The sequence below is a fragment of the Chiroxiphia lanceolata genome, chromosome 7 (genome assembly GCF_009829145.1).
Source record: "Chiroxiphia lanceolata isolate bChiLan1 chromosome 7, bChiLan1.pri, whole genome shotgun sequence".
In the NCBI taxonomy this organism is placed as follows: domain Eukaryota; kingdom Metazoa; phylum Chordata; class Aves; order Passeriformes; family Pipridae; genus Chiroxiphia; species Chiroxiphia lanceolata.
The window spans coordinates 19,878,045-19,897,116 of record NC_045643.1 but is presented as its reverse complement, the minus strand read 5'-3'; the positions used below and the strand labels follow the sequence as shown (position 1 = coordinate 19,897,116).

Below are 19,072 nucleotides of genomic sequence, written 5' to 3'. Positions count from 1 at the left end.
TTCTGAAACTTGATCATTCTCAAAAGTTGCCAATTCACATAGAGAAATCAAGTCCCATGTCTTGTAACCATCTAAACCAGGTGTGCAGTAATAGAGAGAAAGTAAGGGTCAGGTTCTGATCTCAGCAATGATAATATCTATCCATAGGACCCACAAGAAGGTGTGCTTATACTCCCATCTTAGAAGCAGGATATGTCATTCTGGGAAAGCAACAGTGGGAGCAAAGCCCACCTCCCCTCCACACACCCTTTCCTTCCCCTCCTGTCCAGTGCTGCTGTGACCATAATCTGCCTCTCTTCACTTTAAAGGAGTGTAATAGATTTTACCAATCCTCACAGCTCCATGGTATGATCTTCCCTGCCTATCGTTCCTCAAAATGAACCTTTCACAATTCACTTACCAAGCCATAGACAGCCGCTCCAATCCCAAGCAAAGGGCTGACTGCAATGATAACCAAGGTCAACTTCCAGCCACTGACAAATCCCAGTAGGAATCCACACACAAAAGTGGTTATGCGCTGGATAAAGACTGCTGCTTGGTCAGCAATAGCCTCATTAATTTTGTTAACATCACTGAAAAAAAATAAAACAACAAAAATTAACAGACAATTGGTGAGCATACCTTTTGTTTGTGTTACAGGTCCTGGCCGCATTTGGGTTAGTTGCTTCTCCCTGGAGAGGGCCCTTCCTCATCCCTATTCTTTACCATCACCCCTTACAAAGACCCTGGGCTACAGTGAGAAAGCCTTTGCAATGGCAGAAGGCTTTTAGACATGAATACTGCAGAGGTGATGGCATCCTTTCCCAGGAAAAGCTGCCCTGACAGCTGACTTATTCACTAGCTGGTTCTTACTACTCTGCCCAAGCTGATTCAAAGGACAGGGCAGAGAAATCCCAGCTGGATGCAGCTGTCTGATAATGGAAAAACAGCATAGCTGATATAGCATTCCTCACATCATGGGGCACTGAGAATGTACCATACCACCTTGCCAAGGGAACAGGAAAAGGGAAGAGGGCTCTAACTCTCTTCTAGTTACACCTTCCACCATCTCCCAGTTCCTCCCTCCATTCTGTAAGGTAGTTTATTCTCTAAAAGAGAGAGAGAGTGGGAAAATCAAGGAGGGCTACTTTAACACTGGAGGCAGTGGGAAAACATGACAGTTCTATCACATGGAGGATAGTGGTGCAGCAGCTGGCATCATTCAACTCCTAGGTAGCTGCAGAGTTCATTCGTTCTCTCTTAAGCATTGCCAATACAGAAAAAATGTATTCAAGCAAAACACTCTTGGCTACTACCTCATCTTTGAGATTAGAAGAACTAAGAACTCCTGGAATAAACAGTAGCAAGTGGGTACTACTAAGATTTAAAGTGCAAAGTTGTAAGCTCATTGATACATCAAGTGAAATTACAGTCCTCTGTTGAAAAATGTAAGTGTTGAGTAGAAGAATCATGTTTGTATTTCTTCTGGCAAACAGTTTTGCAGTCAAGAAGCTTTCTGCAGGTCACAGGACAATGTTGTTCAAAACCAAGGGAACTGTGTTATTTATTAGACAAATACATGCTTAGTTCCTACTTTTTCCGAAGAAATTCTTCACAGCAACATAAGCTTGCCATTTATTCTTCATGAAAAGAACACCACAGAAAGTAATAGATACCGGTGAGTAAAGGCAAATAAAATCCCCTTCAGCTACAGAAAAATCTTCTGCAAATGTTACTATTAGGCAGGCACAACTGAGAAGAGCCATCTACAGTCGGCATACCCACCCCGCAGCTGCCTGCAGCCTGTAAACAGGAACTACTAAGGAGCAAACCTTAAACTCTGCTTTTTTCAGGGCTAAATGTTTACCCAGGATGAGATGGTTTCTCCAACTGCCTTGTGTCCATATCTAAAGGTAAGAGCTTGTGTCTTCTTTAGCAGAAGATTAAGCAAGGCTCACTCTTTCCTTTTAAAATCCAACAAAAGCAAAGTCATGCCCCTAATGTAATTTTCTTTTCTGAGAAGTGAGAGAGAGTTCAGATCAATGTCTTCAGACCCAGGGAGTGTGCACTGACAGCCAAATTACAGATCATTCTGAAAGGACTGGGCACAGAAGGAGAAGGTAGGAGAAGACAAACAGGAAAAAAAAAACCTACCCCAAAAACCATGCAAGAAAACCCCCCAGATTTACTGACAGACAAGGCACAAAAGGGAAATAATTGTGGCTTAACAGTTATGGTACTCAGTTCAAAGATGGGGGAGATAATCCGTCTGGTTGCTACTCCCAGGAACACAGCTGTATTTGTATTAAAAGTTGTTTGTCAAATGCCTAATTTTTGGCACTCTGTGGTGTTTGGAAGGAATTACAAAATGTTTTCTATAGCATACATTTTTTTCTAGATTACTTACTCAGAAATTCGGGTGTTCAGTTCTCCTACAGATGTACAGTCAAACCAGCCTATATCCATTCGCATTATTTTCCTGAAATAAGCTTTCCTGATTTTCTGTATCTGACGAGCTGCAGACATAACCCAAAAGCAGATCTGGGAAAAGCATAAAGTGGTTGATAAAATGCAGTAAAAAGTCCTTTTACTCCCAACAAATGGGAAAATGCAATTTGGATAAAATGGGAAAGAGCAATTTGGCTATTGATAAAATTACTATTCAGGTAAAATACATTCTGGCTATATAGACATGCTAGTTGTTTTGATCTTTAAATAATCCAGCAATTTTATATAGCCTGTGGATCAAGCATTTGTCACAGTTCTGGTAGGATGAGAGGAGAGGCAAGTTAAATTATTTATGCTGTTATGTGAATGTCATATGGACAAACTTTTTTCCATCTACAGCTGCAAGTAGTACAGGGATGGTAGCCATCCTACCTCAGCAAATCTCTGGAATAGTTCTCAGGAAGGAGAATGACAAGTGATTTTTGTTATTATAAAAAGCTTCCAAAGCAGTGGACCCTATGCAGGAGTCGTCTGAGGTTCTGACTCAGTCATAAGGACTGAACCATTACTACAGAATACATAGGGTGTGATTCTTCTCCAACACCAGTTTTACACAAGTATTGCTCTGTAACATCTCTATAATAGAAACACAGGGCTCAACACAGTTGAGATGCCTGCTTGGAATCGGCATGTCCTTCAGCTGTTATTGTAGGAGGGCACGTGGATTCCATAGCAGCCACACGAGCAAGTATTGCTTGTGGTGTGGGTAAAACTTATCCTTTTGCAAAGGTGTGCATGCACAAATCCAAGGAGCTCTCAGATTGACAGAGCTAACATATTTCAGATGATAGAATGAGAACTGAAAGCATCTGTTCTGCTCAAATAGGTAGCTAGCAGTTAAAAGAAATATAATTAACATAAACTTCATTATTTAGTGATTTAAACTTTGAAATCAAAATAGAAAAAAGAATACTGACTTGGAGGTATCCTAACACGAGTATGGCACAACCAATTCCTGCATAGTATCCTGCAAATCTGGTCATTTCTTGTTCAATATCCAGCAGCCTGAAAAAAAAGGGGGGGGGGGGGAAAAAGAGTTAGCAATACTGTTTTAAATTTGATTTCTAGTCTGGTGTGTCCTCAGGTTAGAGTCAGGTCAGCTGGCAAATCAACTTGTTTTGCTAACAGAGGCTATCCCTATCAGGGGCTGGATTCCTTGCTCTGCCTGTTTCACAGGGCCAGGGAGCTGGCAGGGACCAGAAAATGCTCTGCCATCCTGCACTTTTTGGGAAACCCCCCAGACTGCATGCTCCAAAAGAGCACAGGTGAGCAGGGGTTTCAGAGAAAAACTGCAAAACAAGCTTTCATTAGATGTTGAATGTGCTTGCTTTGTGCCATTATACCAGCTAATAGCACTCAGATTTCAACATGGGGAGAAATGAGGGCTGCTAAAGTCAATTCAAATATTACTTCAAATGTAAGTTTCTAATCTGAAATGATTATTTGTTTTTGTTACTCAAGTAGGAGTGTTAAATTACTCATAATATCAGTGAAGGGCATTGAATTGCTGCTTTTGCATTTTGGTTACTTTGAAATAGGCAGTTAAGATTGTTTTAGGTTATTCTTTTAGACAACTTTTTAAAAACAGCCTGCAGACAGCAAATTCTATTCCATTTACCCAAAATTTTGCACACAGAACTTTTAAGCCAAAAAGGAACACTATGCATCTGACTTGATCTCTTGCAAAAAACAATCATGGAAGTAACTCAGCTGCCTGACACAGATATCCTGTACAATTTTTCATGTTTAATCAAGATCATGAAACAGATCCTCCTAGAAATTGTGCCAAGGTACATGATAAATAAGGAGGTGGCTGGTGACAGCCAGAATGTCTTCACTAAGGGCAACTCCTGCCTGACAGATTTGGTGGCCTTCTATGATAGGGTTACAGCTTTGGTGGCTGAGCGAAGAGAGACTGACATCATCTACCCAGACTTGTGCAAAGCATTTGACGCTATCCCACGTGACACCCTTGTCTCTAAGCTGGAGAGAACGCAGATGGACCACTTGGTGGATGAGGAATTGGCTGGATGGTCACACTCAAAGAGCTGCAGTCAACAGCTCAGTGTCAAAGTGGAGACCTGTGATGAGTGGCATTCCTTAGGGGTTGGTATTGGGACCAGGGCTGTTTCAGATCTTTGTCAGTGACATGGACAATGGGATTGAGGGCACCTTCAGCAAGTTTCCTGGTGACACCAAGCTGTGGGGTGTGGTTGACATACAGGAGGGAAGGGATGCCATCCAGATGGACCTTGACAGGCTTGAGAGGTGGGACCATGGGAACCTCATGAAGTTCAACAAGGCCTAATGTGAGATCCCACACCTGCTTCAGGGCAATCTCAAGCATAAACACAGGTGGGGCTGGCGCTGGATTGAGAGCTGCTCTGTGGAGAAGGGCTTGGACAGACTGGAGCAAGTAATTTGGCCCCAGTCACCTCTATCTAGGTATGTGAATCCCTTCCATGTGCTGTGAATTTCAAAGACCTTTAGAAAGTGACTTTTAATTCTAATTAAATATCTAATTAAGTGTGACTCAAAGATTAGAAAACTCTCGGAATGATGCACTGAAAAATGACTTTTAAGAGAGGTTACAGGGTCAAACTTGGCTTTGACAGATGTGTATCTGAATGAATCATCTAGACTCCATTTATTATAGTTCATGGATAGAAACAGGCTGCCTTATATGGTGGTTCATCTGACCTGCCTCAGAAATCCACCATAAGCTAATGAATTGTATTCTAGAAAGGCTCATTTCTCTCAATGACAAGAGTTAACTAACTTGCTCAGAAGTCATCAGGCACTACAGGTAACCAAGTCCTAACCAGAATGACCAGAAGTCATTATTATCTATAGTGTAATCAGTAAAACAGATTAATGAATTCAGATATATAATATGTATATCTGTTATCAGAACAATCATAATCAAAGAATATTCTTGCTGACATCTATAGCTGAAAGACCAAGACCCAAACTGACCTTCTGTCAGTGAAGGGCATTGAATTCACTAGATAATACCTCCAGCTCAGTAATGGGACTGTAATAAGAACCATGCCCCTTTTTTGCCTTATGAATAGAAAATATAAGATTTAAAGGCTGAACAGGACCCTCAATAGCAATGCATTCTCTGACAAACTATAATAACAATGGAAAAGAAACAAATACATTCATTACTTACCCACATCTTACTGTGACATTCTTTTCATTCTGATGAATAGTACCATTAATCCACACTATGGTGTTATTTACACATGTCTTGTTTGGGTCTTTAAGCTCTTGCATTTCAATGTCATATTCAATAAATGTGTCTGCCATTGCACCAAACACAAGCAACACAGCTGGTTGGGCTATTCCATGAACAACAGCACAGAAACTACCAACAACCATCATTAAAATCTCGGCAGATGAAGCAAATCGAAACTAAAGAGAGAAGAAAAAATATGGTCTCTGCTGAGAGGCAGTCTTCATAATGCTTGTATACTGATAAATCATTAATTAGGTGGATCAGATAAAAAACCATTCTCTTTAAACTTCAGAATTATCTTCAATACAAAAAGAAGACAAATCTCTCCAATCTAATCTAATTGCATCTGTGATTACAGCCTCATAAATTACTGAGCTCCATTTTAACATGTGAATGAATGTATTACCATGTAACATTAAGAGCTCAGTACTGTTCCACATTACCATCATTGCAGAAACTAGTTAAGAGATTAAGAACAGTAACTATCATTCATAGAGGGAGAGGGAAGGGAGGAAAAAGCCTTGGGGCATTACGCAGAGCCTCTGAATAGAGTTAGAGAGTTTCTCAAAAGTCTGAGGTGCTTTGGTGGAAATCCAACTAAACATCCCAGAGCAAGTTCCCATAGTTAATATTCTAAAACCTGTTGGCTGAGCCAGGCAGTTATGCATTGGCTCTTAATCTGGGAGAAATGTATAGAAAGACGACATAGTATGCAGCAAAAAAAGAGACTGAGCTAAATCCTATTACCTTACATTTGCTATGGGCTAAGAGTGTGCCCATGTGTAGCTGGTCACTTGGCAAAGATACAGTGATTTAAGCTACCTTTTTCATGACTTTTTGAAGTTTGATTCTCTGGTTGAAGTCAGGCACAAATATATAGTTTAAACTGTCCATATAGAATATCAGTTTCAAATGCTATACATTTTGAAATAGGAGAGTAAAGAGAAATCACAGCCTATTGAAGAACCTATCCAGGTTCTGCAGGTGCTACAATGTGTCTAAGAGAAGAAAGAGTGGAAATTTGAAGCACATGTGGAAAAGGGACCTTAGGGCAAAGACAAGATACAGTGAAAAGCAGTTAACACAAAAGAGAAATGAATAAAAGGTCTTTCCAAAAAAAAACCCCAAACTGTAACACTACCACTGTTCTGCAAACCTTGCTCATAAGAAATCCAGGAATTCCCTTGTTTAAAAAAAACTCCACACAGAAAATGCACAGATATGTGGTATCTGGTATCTCAGCACATCTGAGGCAAACATACTGTGTTAACCCACTGCACTTTAAATATCTCTGTAAAACTGCCTATGGAATTCAAACCTCTCTGCTTGAAAGAACAGCATTCTCTGTGGACAGACTGTTCTCTCCATCCAACTAGGAGTTGAGATACTTAGCCAGGTACAGTACAATGAATGTAACTGCACTAGCCCAGTTTTACAGTCAGGACCATATTAGTGTGGACACATTACAGGCTAATTGCCCAGACTACATCCAAAACAGAAGTAATAAGACCCCTTAGCTGCATGCTGCAGCTGCAGGGTTGGATATCTCTTCACTATATTAAATTTAAAATATATGTGCACCCTATAGAATTATATCAAAGGCTGGACATACTATATGTTATTGTGCATCCACAAGTTTCTATAGCTACCAAATCTCTGAATACACATGGAGCAATTACAAGGGAGCTAAATTATCTGCCAAATATCACACAGTAAATTTTTGGCAGAAATAAGAATGAACCAAGGTCACTTAGATCCCTGTTTTGCATCTTACCTCATTTCCACGTATCTACCTGTAGATTTAATATAATGTTTTTTATAGGCAATTTTGACATAAACATTGATTATCAATACCAAACTGACAAGATGACAAAGGGTTCTATTAAATTCTCATTGAATTTATTGGCAGGATTTCAGGCCAAAAGATTTAATCCTTAAAAGTTTGGCTTAGTCACAGCTATTCCCCAAAACAACCATATTGGTTACTGCAGCACAATACACATAAAATATTTATAGCCATTGCTTTCGTTACCAGCTGAAAGTAGCCAACACGAACACTGTTTTCTTTCTTCTTTGATGACCTTTCAGAACAGAAAACATAAAATTATTAACTTATATTTTAGACCATATTTTGTTCTATACACAAATATAAAGAACTGAACTTAACTCACTTTTCACTTTTCTTCTCTATAAAAGGTTCTTCATATGTATAGAAATTCCTGGCAAAAAGGATAAGATTTTACATTATTACTTTTAGTCTTTTGGTTACTTCTCTGAAATTACACTTTGTTGAGACATTTTCCCCAGGTTTATACTTAGTTTTATAAACAGCTCCTCAAAATACTGTTGCTATAATGTGGATTGTGGGTTCTCTGAGGTCAGTGAGAGAAAAATCTACCATCCAAATTGTTGGCTAATCCTTTCTTTAAGAGAGACAAAAGTCCTGTATGTCCATATTGCCATAGTGCAATAGAATCTCTTATCCTATCATAGTTGGGTTGATTTTTTTTTCCTCGGTGCTCACATTTTGTATAATCAGTTAAATCAAAAGGACTAGTTGCACTGTTATGGATGGGATCCATACATAGCAAGTAGGCATCATCAGGTGTGTGCATTCAGTGATGAATGAGTAGGGATATTCTATTTGTGGTGGGGTTGGGTTTTATCTGTTTCATTTGTTTTTATTTGGTTTTTAATGAAATAAATTAAATCAAGCTATATTTGTCATAAACTGATTTTAGAAACTAGATCCTGGAAAGCCTGAAGGAAGCTTTCCTTCAGGTATGTAGGACCATATATGTGTTATGTGTAAAAGTCCAACAGGACTTGGGTTTGAAGATAAGTGGGAAGACATGGTAGACCTTGAATACTGGCTTGGTGCTCTCTTAGATGGGCAACCTGATAAAGACAAAAATTAAGAGATGCTCTAGCTTCTACATTTTAGAAGTAGCTCTCAGACCATGTACACTGTATCAGAAAGAGCTGGCTCAAATTATAGCACCCATTGTCCAGCCTGCTACAGAGTTGTCCAAAGGTCTAGAAAGGAGCAGGCTCTTAATCCCATTTGGATCTCTGATTATAGCTGAAGGTCAAATTCTCTAAATCATTTCATATTTTAACTGTCCAGAATTCTATGTTTAAATCTTAATATCTGAGCTCAAATGAAGTGAGCAAATTCCTTTTGTTTTAAAACCTCACAGTTAAGCTTTAAGAGAAATTAATCAGGATTGATTAAAATTCCTGAAAAACTCATTTCTCAAATGAAAATGCACTGAAGAAAGATAAATTTGAATATCAAAAACATTTTCAAAAGGAAGACCATATTTTGCTGGCATTTTTGTTTCTAAAGGTTTTCAAGACTGCTTTGGTCTACCTGTTTCAGTTGTATCAAATAAGGCAGGTTAGCTGCAAGAGAACAGCTTTTTCAAAAAAAAGTCATATATTTTGTCAGTGTGCCAATTTGATCTGATGACATTAACTTCTTTGAATATTCCTAGAAATATTGATTGTTCCATTCATGTACATTACTTACTCTGATTTCTTCAAGCTGTTACCTGTTAGGGAAAATAAATGCACAGACTAGTTAATAATTATTGTTAAAGTACATAATCTTCTGTAGACATGTGAAATACAAACCCTAGAACCCCATGGGACCTGATCATTCCTAGGTTATAAACATCATATTCCCACTAATACCTATAGAAACCAGGGATATGGTTTACACTAAATACATTATTCAGGACATTTGTCAGAAGTCAACTCCTTTTCATTGCAAACTGTTTGCTAATATTCAACTGGTTCTCTTGGGAATGTTCTCATCAAGGAATACCACTCTAATGTCATTCTATGCATGCTTCCTGAAAGGATTGGTAGCTCTTCAGTCTTGCCTTCTAACAACTTAGAGACTGCAAATCCTGTGGAAGAGGGGCAGTTGTGGCCCTGGAGGGTACGATGAACCTGTTGCACTGATGTCTAGGCATTGTCTAGGGAACCACAGCTTAGAGAAATGGAATTATACTGCAAGACATAATTATGCTGTAGAGTAATTCCTTGGTCCCCAGAAAAGATTGGGATTTAGCTCCCTTTTAAAAGATGTTGTGAAAGACATCACACCTGAAGTACAGCTTGTGTTGTCAGGGGCCCCAAAAAATGTCATCATAAGGTCTGATGTAGAAAAGATTTGCTGTACATCACTTGAGATGACAATGAATAAAGAGCTAGTTTTATATCTACATCACAATTTGGATAATCTAGGGGCACTGAGCATATGTACTTCATTAATTTATGGTGCATTTGCCAGCTCAACATCAGAACCATGGTTTGCTTTTCAAGCACTGCCTTCCTTTCTTCACATCTGGTGACACATCACTGAGCATGCACAGGTCCGTCTCACAGAGTAAACACAGAGCAACTTTGCTTCACAATTCACAGAGGGTGCAAAAAAAGTCACTGCAACCACAAATTTTGCCTCTATGATTTTTCTACCTAGGGAAAGAAGGTTTTTCCACTATCTCCGGGGTTTTGCATTTGCCAAGAACACAATGTTAGATGGAAACAGTCTGAGTTTGTAACTCAGGGAATAGCTGATTACATCTCCTTTTTGGGGTTAATAAGACAACTTTATGTTGCTTAACAAGCAGTCTATTGGTTTTATTCTGCTCCCTTTGTTACTTGGGGATGGTAACAAAAAAACTGAGAAATCGGAGGCAAACTCACTTGATAGGTCAAAGAACCACCCCACTTGTAAAAAGAGGAATAGTTATGGTCCCAGTAGAAAGTCTTTTGTCAAAATCCCACAACAAGTAACAGCGACAAGTATGTAAAATAAACTAGTAGACAAAAACCCAACTCTATAAACCAGCAAGATAAATCTAAGCAAACTGGGAGTTCAAAGCAAGTGGCTGGAAGAGATGAACAGTTTTCTGTCCCAGAAGCAGCATATATCCCCTCAACCTATTCACTCCCTTGTTCTCATCATTTCTGCCCACCTCTACACCCATATTGGAATCCACAATGCCCCTTGCATTGAAACTGCTGCTAGTTAGCAGCCTAAGTGAGAGGGTTTAAAAACCAAAACAAAACACAGCAGGTGAGGTGAGTGGGGAGATCTGCAGTGCTACAAGCACACAGACAGCTGCTCATTCCAGCAAGGTGCAGAGCAGTGTGCTGGGGTATCAATATACACTGGGGAGAGAACACAATATTTCAGAAAACATTCACATGGGTCTTTTTACAATCATGAAGCTGAAGTTGCTGCTGCTATGTTGGAGACTTCAAAATGAGCTGCAGAATCTAACATGCCAGAAAGATATTTGATGAGGATTGTTAAAAACCAAAGAAATTATCTGGCTAACACAGAAGGTGGGAACATAACACCTTCTGCACATGAAACTCTTGTTCAGTTTCTAATGTCATAGCAAAAAACTGCACATGTAGTGTCTTCTAATGGAACAGCTGCTTTTATGTTTGCAGGTATCACTCAATCTCTACAAAGATAACCACAATCAAGGCTTAGTCTAAGCTCAGACTGAAAATTCTAAATGTATTCAGACTCTACTGTTACACTCACAGCAGTCCTATGAGACATCCTATTACCGATAAAAATTGGAAGGAAATCCCAAACCCAAGCAATGAATGATAATAGATTTGAAATACAGACTTCAGCTATGAAGTTTTCAAAATAGCAACAGACACCACAGATCAAGTTATAACTGGGACACTGCTGTTGTATGGCAGAAAGAGAAGCTTGAAGAGAGCCCTCTTATTAAAAATCAGCCATAGGGTCTTGTAAAAGTATCTTATTTTGTGAAATTTCATTATCTACTTGGTTATGTGAAGAATTATGCTGTGTGCTGCAAGTTTTAACAAAAGGTAGCTGTATGGTTCCCAAGGAATGAAAAACACTGAGGCTGGACTGTCTTAAACCTGAACTGTTGTCTAGGAAGGGGGAAAAAATCACTTTATCTCAGTCTAGTATGATTTGCTTTATTTTATTTTTGTTGGTGAAAAGTAGTTCCAGCAGAGAGGCACTGTATTTCAACATGAGTCTTCAGTTTCCTGGAGGTGATCTGTCATAAAGTATTTCAAGGGAAATAAAACTGCATGCTCTCTATTACTATCCAACTTGATTGTTCTAACAACACATCTGAATATTTAAAAGATAACCCAAGCTAAGAAAGCATCGCTCCTCCCCAAGCTGTTTTGTTCAGAGCTGACTCAAGAACGCTTATTTTGATGACGAAGCAGGTGAAATTGGGGTTGATTGTCACATTTGTAAAACCCAGTAAGGCCCTCCTTTAGAACACAAGCTATTTCATGCATGGTTTTAAGCTTTTCACTCATAAATGTTTTTAATGAAAATTTAAACACTTCCAGGATTAGGCTGCAGCTGTCATACATACAAAATGCATGTATGCTTAGGGAATCTGGTAATATTTGAGTACTGGAATGCTTTTGAGAGCACTTTTTACTCTATGTGAGGAGCAAGTACATTGCCATTCATTGCAATTTATCTTCCACTGTGAGCTACTGTTTTGTTTTCCTTTGAACTTTACAATCTGCATTATATTTAACACCCTCTTTTTTGATGGCTTTTCTCAAGTCATATAAACAGAATTGAAAATATTTAGCAGTTTCTCTTCATGTTTCTCCTTGACTCATGCTGCATTTAGACTGCTAAAATGGACATTGCAAAGGAAAAATGGAAAAAAGGAGGACAAGCTCTGATGAGAAAAAGGAATGCAGATCTTCACTTATCATTAGTTTATAAGAATTATGCCTATTATGACTACAAATAAAAGTGTTTGCTGAAAGAAACTATGGAAGACAGCACCTTTTTCTTTTTCACAGTAAAAGCCTTTTACTTGTACACCAAAGAGCTGAGCATAAAAACCGATGTAGATACCTTGAAATTGTTAGCTGACGTGTAAACATTGTCCATGAGTAGGGATTTTTATGTATAGTTTTTTACAGAAAAGTTGTTTTGCAGGCAGCATACCCATAACAGCAGATACCACATAACTCTATATTTATTCCACAGACAGTTTTCTTTGTATTCTGTAGACTATTTGCTTCACTTAGGCCACCCACCATCTATTTCACATGCTTTATAAAATAAGGAGGTGACTGAAGAATAAACTTCTTACATTTACCATCCAAGTCAAAAGCATAGTTATCCTCTCCCAATCTCTTGATGCTACGCAGAACAACTGGGTCAGACATGATGATTATTTACTTCAATCAGAAGCCCTGAAAAGAGATGGTGGGAGGGAGAGGAAGAATATCAGCATACATTTGTCTGCAAACATAAAACAATATTATGTTAAACTTCTACTTACCTCAGTTTTGCCTTCATGATCCCAGGACGATGTCTGGGATTACAGCACTGATTACAGCATGAGTTATAACAGAATAGCTGTGACAGACTCAGTGAAACTACAGAGCAGAAAAACACCTCAGAGAAGAGGGCTCAACTCACCCCAGAGTGCAAAGCCTCTGACAGGCTTCAGTGCCTCCTGCCTTGAGCAGAGCTGTTCCCGGGGCTTGTCAGCCACTGCAAAGAGTCCTGTCCCCATTAATGGCTCTGTTAAATAAATTACTGCCTTTGTGTGAGTGACATCTGTAGGCAATAGAGTGAGATATTAACATGACAGGTCCTGCCTCACTTATAAGGGAGCAGCAGGCAGGAGACCTCCCTTGCCTTGTGCTGTCCCAGGTGTCAGCAGCCGGCAGGACCATGACAGGGGACAGCTGGGGGACAAGGGTGGATGGAGGGAGGCCCCAGAGCCACACCGACACCTGCATCATCACCACCACAGCAGCACTCCCACAGCTCTTGGCTACCACACCTGCTCCTCTGGACAGTTTTATTCCTAACTATTCACACTGACATGCTGAGCAGATGTCATACATGAGAAGAAATAAGAAGACGAAGTTGGTACTTTTTTGTTAAAGAAGCACTTCTGTGAGGCAAAACCTGCCAGTAGTTAGGCCTGGCATTCAAGATGGCGCCCAGGGAAAAGTGCTGCAGAAGCCCTCCCCAAAACATGCCCTTTCACAACCAAAGTCATCTCATCCACATCTTTGTTTAACGTAATGTGTCCCAAAACATAGTTACAATATCTTATTCCAGTCTTCAAACATCAACATTTGCATGATTATACTTCTGTATAAACCTCTCATAACCTCTCATTTCAGGCATATTGCAATGCGTTCGGATAGCAAAACTTCTGTGTAAAAGACGCATTTCCATAGATTACTTGCGTTACACCACCTGACTTCCCAGCCAGCTGAGTTTCTACCTATTGAGCCCTCTAAAGGAACCGCTTATTTCCTTTTAATAGCATTAAAACTACCAAAATCCTTCATATTGGCAATAGCTGTGTGATTACCTACAGCCAGGCAGTTCCTTATAAGTGGGAAGGATTGAGAAGCAGATTGGCTTTGAAATTACCCAAGGATGAAGGAAATAAATTCATTCTTAGATCAAAGTGGAGCAACATAAGGATCTAGTCCAGTGGTTCAGGGTGCATATGTAACTTTTAATAATTTCACTTCCCATAATTGCCCAACCTTTTCTTTTTTTTTTTTACTTTTCTCTCCAATTTGGCTTTCAAGAACCGCTGACTCTCAACTCCAACTCTTTTTACCCTTTTCCCCTGAATTTTATGTGTACATCCCTTGGCACATCACTAAAACATCACTAAGTCACACTGGAAAGACCAAACTCTCTTGAATAATTCTAAGAATTTAATGCAAAATTCAATTATTCTTATTTCAGCTAATCTTAACTAACTTTAATGATCAAAGATGTCTGAAGCACTCCTCTGACGATTAGTGCTTCAATATCCTTCTTGCTAACATATTTTTTTCCTAATGTATAATCTGAATATCTTACTTCTTGTGCACCAGGGAGATGAAACATAATATTCCTTTTCACTTTGTAAGTAGGCTGTATTTATTTTAATAATACTAGAAAGTCACCCTCTTCAGATAAAGAAAGCAAGTCATTCAATTTTCCTTGGTAGGGTATATTTCTTAAACATCTGATAATTTCCACTGGTCTCCTCTGGATTCTAGTACATCTTTAATGGAGTGATGAGTGCATAAGAGCACTACAGCATCAGTCTTACCAATACTGGACAAAGGAGAAAGATTATTTCCCATGTCATGGATTATATTCCTGTTCACACAATCCAGTATGACATTTCGGTTTTTAACAAAACTATCACATTGCTGATTCGCATTCATGTAGTTCACCATAGCCACTAAATTTTTGCAAACAATTTGCTACAGAGTCAGTTGCTTTCCAAACTAGGTTTTCACATTTGATTAATCCTGCCTGATAGTGCCCATATTTAATTGCACCTTACATCCTTCAGCCCATTTTATACCTTTTATCCCCTTTATACCTGTTTATTAAGGGGATTTTGACTTCTAGTACCATTCTTCAGGAATATATGCAGAACACACCTGTAGTCTGTCCTACCTTTATGTCATAATTGAATTTAACAAGCATATTCTCCATTGTGTAATCCACATAATTATCAATATTACTGGATTATACCATTAAAAAGGCAGACCTCTGCAGAACTTCATTTAGCGCACCCATTCATTTGGACACTGGTTCATTGATCACTACTCTATGGGTGTAGTTTTTCTTGTCTAAAAGTTTCTGAAGAGCAGAGACAATCTACTCATCTGCTCGTCAGTAAATTCTGACCCCCTCACATTTTGTGACCCCCTAAATTGTGACCCAAATTCTCTTCTTAAGTAAATGTGTAAAGCCAAAGAACTACTGCAATAGCAAAATGTCTGGCCAGGACTAAAATAGTTACTTAGAACATAAAATCACAGGAGCTTTTAATTAATCCCCACATACAAATGAAAAATTTACAATTTTAGTCATAATTTCTCCATTCTCTGAGGCAGATGGCAAATGAGCTGAACAAGTTATGGTACTTCCTAAGTTGCAGTCTCTACCATGTGCAAATTTCCAAGTTCTCTTTCCGCTTCTGACCAGAAATAAAGGAAAACATCATCAACATATCACTGTTTCACATGGGATCTATATACAACTCATTAAATTTCACTTCAGCTGAGTTTGTATCAAACATATGGAAGAGGATTTAAAAAGGGCTTAATTTCCACATTACATTATTCAGTTTATATTGAAATAAAGGTAGGTTTCCCAAAAGAGCAAGCATATTCTCCTGAGAGCTTCAAGTCCCTTGAGATTATGTTTTCACTGAAGATGAGAGTGATATTTTTTTCTAAGTGGGAGAAGAATTTTCACTCACTTTTTTAGTAAAAATACAAAACTTATTCTCCTCCCTTCTGCCTTTTGCTGTGTTGGATTAATTTAAATAGTTTCAAACAGAAGATCTCCAAAACCTCTTCAAATCACCCTAAAGTTCTAGAAGTTTCTTAAGAAGAAGTTTCTCAGCCAGCTCATTTTTGGCAATTTTGTCAAAATGATCACATTCTCAAAACAATTTATTTTTACATGTCAATTCAGTTGTGTGGTTGAAGCTGGAGATCTGAAAACAAAGACTTTTTGTTCTGTTTACAGGGAAGTTTGACAGTGGTAGTACAGACGGGGGAGCCTTTCACAGTGATGTGATTTTAAGGAAAATGCAACTTAAATATGCAATTGCCCTAAGGTTAGCCAGGTTTTTTTTACTTTAAGTATATGTTTTTATGAAGGACACAGTTAAAGAAAACACAAATTAATAGATTGCTCAGAAAGCCATTAGTGTAAGAAAAATATTCAAATCACGATATTTGTATCTTTGTTAAAGCTTTTCAAAATTTTGTTCAAGTAGTTAAGCATTATTTGCTGAATTAATAATACCCAGCAGATACCAACTGCAACCATATTCTCATATTTTCTACTGCAAAAAAATAGTTTGTCACAACAGTAATTTTAGTAGCAATTTGTTATTAAACGTGAAGGCATCATTTGCAGCTCTATCTAGTACTGACTGCTTCACACTGCTTAGCACCCAAGTGATGTTACTGTATAAAGAAAGCTGAGCTACTACACAAACTGCTGACTTTGCACTGAAATTAGTATAATGGGAAACGTCACCTGGATTTTGAATACGTGTTCTTCTGGAGTAAAGAAGCAATGTTCCTACTTGTTCTGCTAACAAAAGAAATCCAAACTCTAAGGGTGGTATTTACAAATACTTTTTAGCAGCTTTAAAATACTTCATGACTCACAGAAGTATAAACCTACTTAAATTAAATGATATAAACCACTTGAACCATCCTACTGAGTGTGGATCCCAGTGAAAAGCCATGAAGTGGTTAAAAACCCACCTCACTGCAGTTCTGCTTCAGAAAGATTATGCATAATGTCATACTATAAAGTGATGAAGGCTCAAAAGTAAAGCAAAGCAAAGTCACTCTCTGCCTGTTCTTTTTCAGCTACTTGTTATTTGACTCTGCTGCTATTATTCTACTCTGTATTTTAACACTATGAAATGTATTTTGCAACTGATTTTTTAAGCCCAAATGCTGACATAGTTTTAAACAGGAATAGTGGGGAAAAAAACCCAATAATTGATAGACTTGAAAAAGAATTCTAGTTACAAAGACTTGCTAGAGCTAAATTTTCTGGAATTATGTCACTTTTCCAATAAAATTATGACTGTCTCACATTTTTGAAAGGAAACAGATTTTTCCTATTTTTTTCTAAAGCTCAACACATCAAATACTATCCTGTCTGGTAGGCATCATTCATTAGCTTACTGAAACAGATTAGTATAGTAGATAAGCATGCTGTATTAAATTATTAAAATAACCTTCTTCAGTGTCTGAATGTTTAACTGGGGATCACTTAGAACATATTGAAAAATACTGTTGCTGATGTCTGCATTTAAAATGATAGAGATAGTATAAGGCATTAGATAATTCTATCTACCTATGTGTGTGCAAAACACAACCTAGGAGCAGAGGATACCTCAGAAACTGCACTGAAGTGAAATAGCATCTTAACCTAGCCCAATACAGTATGGCTGCTGGATTTTTGATAAACAAAAATCTTTAAGGAACTCAAAATCTAGATTTAAATAAGTAATACTTGAAAAATGTTAATAAAGGAATATACCCTGTGAATGAAGCAACATTAGGACCTCATCCAAAGCCCACTACAATCTATTTCAAATAACCTCTTTATTCAGATTAAGATCTTTATTTAATATAAAGGGGAAGAAGGGAGAGAAACAATGAAAATTGGCCCTGCAAGCACTGTTCTTCATGTTTCTTTAAACCTAGGTTTCTCAGATATAAATAATAGCATGTAAGCAGAAAGACATTTTGCTTCAAAATAAAACTTGAATGCCTTGCTCTTCAAACAGTTCTATTAAAACAAAAACTCCAAAATTTAAAAAAAAAAAAAAAACAAAACCCAAAAACAAACAAACAAACAAACAAAACACAAATAAACCCCCCCACTAACTTGCAAAGAGAAAGCAGCATTTAGCTTAAACTGTCCCAAAGAAAAAAATATATGTACTTTTCAGTTCAGGAAGTTTCATCAGTTAACTCTGAAATATTAAACACGATAGATCTGTTACTCACCCGTGTCTGTGAAAAATCATAAAACCACAGACAAATTGCAAGGACCCTGCTCAATCAGTCAGTGAAGATCCCAACCATTTCCCAGCATATTTTCATTATTCTAACCCATTTGTCAGAACCGAATTTTTTAATTGGGCATTGGCTATTTGCACCTGGGTCAATAACCACACGGTCACAATGTGCACAGTTCATTGACATCCAATGGAGTGTTTAAATTTGACTAATGCAATCTCACAACATAAAGTCAGGGCACTTGGAAAGCAATTATACTTAAGGAGACCAGACATTCTCTGGAAAACAACTCACAATGAATTATTATAGCATTATTTTATCAGCATTAGTATCAAATTACTTAATTTGCCAGGCAATAATTTTGTACACTATTATCCCTACTATAAATAGCAACACCAGCTGAATAACACAACAATTGGTTCAGAGATTAAGCCAAATTCACATTAAAAACTTGCTCAAAAGCTTTGTTTTCTAACCCACAGCTTGCCTTTCTCCCCATGGCTTCTAATTTTTTACAATTTTTCCTTTGAAATTAAGATTTTACAGCCTGAGTAGTAGTGAATTCTAGTTGGAGATGAGCCCTCCACGGACTTTTCAATAAGGGACACTGATGAGGACAATGCTGTGACCTCAGACAATAACACCACAGAGTTTAGAGGGAAATGGCAGGCAGGGTTTAGTTCCTCTCTGAATTCAGTTCTTGCAGAGGGCCTTGACTGATAGGACAAGACAGAAAGACAGTGTTTT

The 19,072-nt window shown here is 38.1% G+C and overlaps 1 protein-coding gene across 7 annotated transcripts in view; it reads right to left on the bottom strand.

Moving 5' to 3' along the window:
- Positions 1–18,450, bottom strand: part of ABCB11 (ATP binding cassette subfamily B member 11) — a 49,462-nt gene extending 31,012 nt beyond the window's left edge. For 5 of the 7 annotated variants that reach the window (XM_032692663.1, XM_032692658.1, XM_032692659.1 and 2 more), the window contains exons 1-9: positions 18,314–18,450; positions 12,874–12,976; positions 9,261–9,282; positions 7,900–7,947; positions 7,761–7,809; positions 5,663–5,904; positions 3,405–3,492; positions 2,387–2,520; positions 401–572 (exon numbers count right to left, since the gene is read on the bottom strand). In XM_032692663.1, the coding sequence (XP_032548554.1) occupies positions 401–572; positions 2,387–2,520; positions 3,405–3,492; positions 5,663–5,904; positions 7,761–7,809; positions 7,900–7,947; positions 9,261–9,282; positions 12,874–12,949 (831 nt within the window). In that variant the 5' untranslated portion in view covers positions 12,950–12,976; positions 18,314–18,450. Of the gene's footprint in view, positions 1–400; positions 573–2,386; positions 2,521–3,404; positions 3,493–5,662; positions 5,905–7,760; positions 7,810–7,899; positions 7,948–9,101; positions 9,234–9,260; positions 9,283–12,873; positions 12,977–18,313 lie in introns of those variants that run through there. The other 2 variants (XM_032692660.1, XM_032692661.1) reach the window with 2 other exon arrangements.
- Positions 18,451–19,072: the final 622 nt, after the last annotated feature.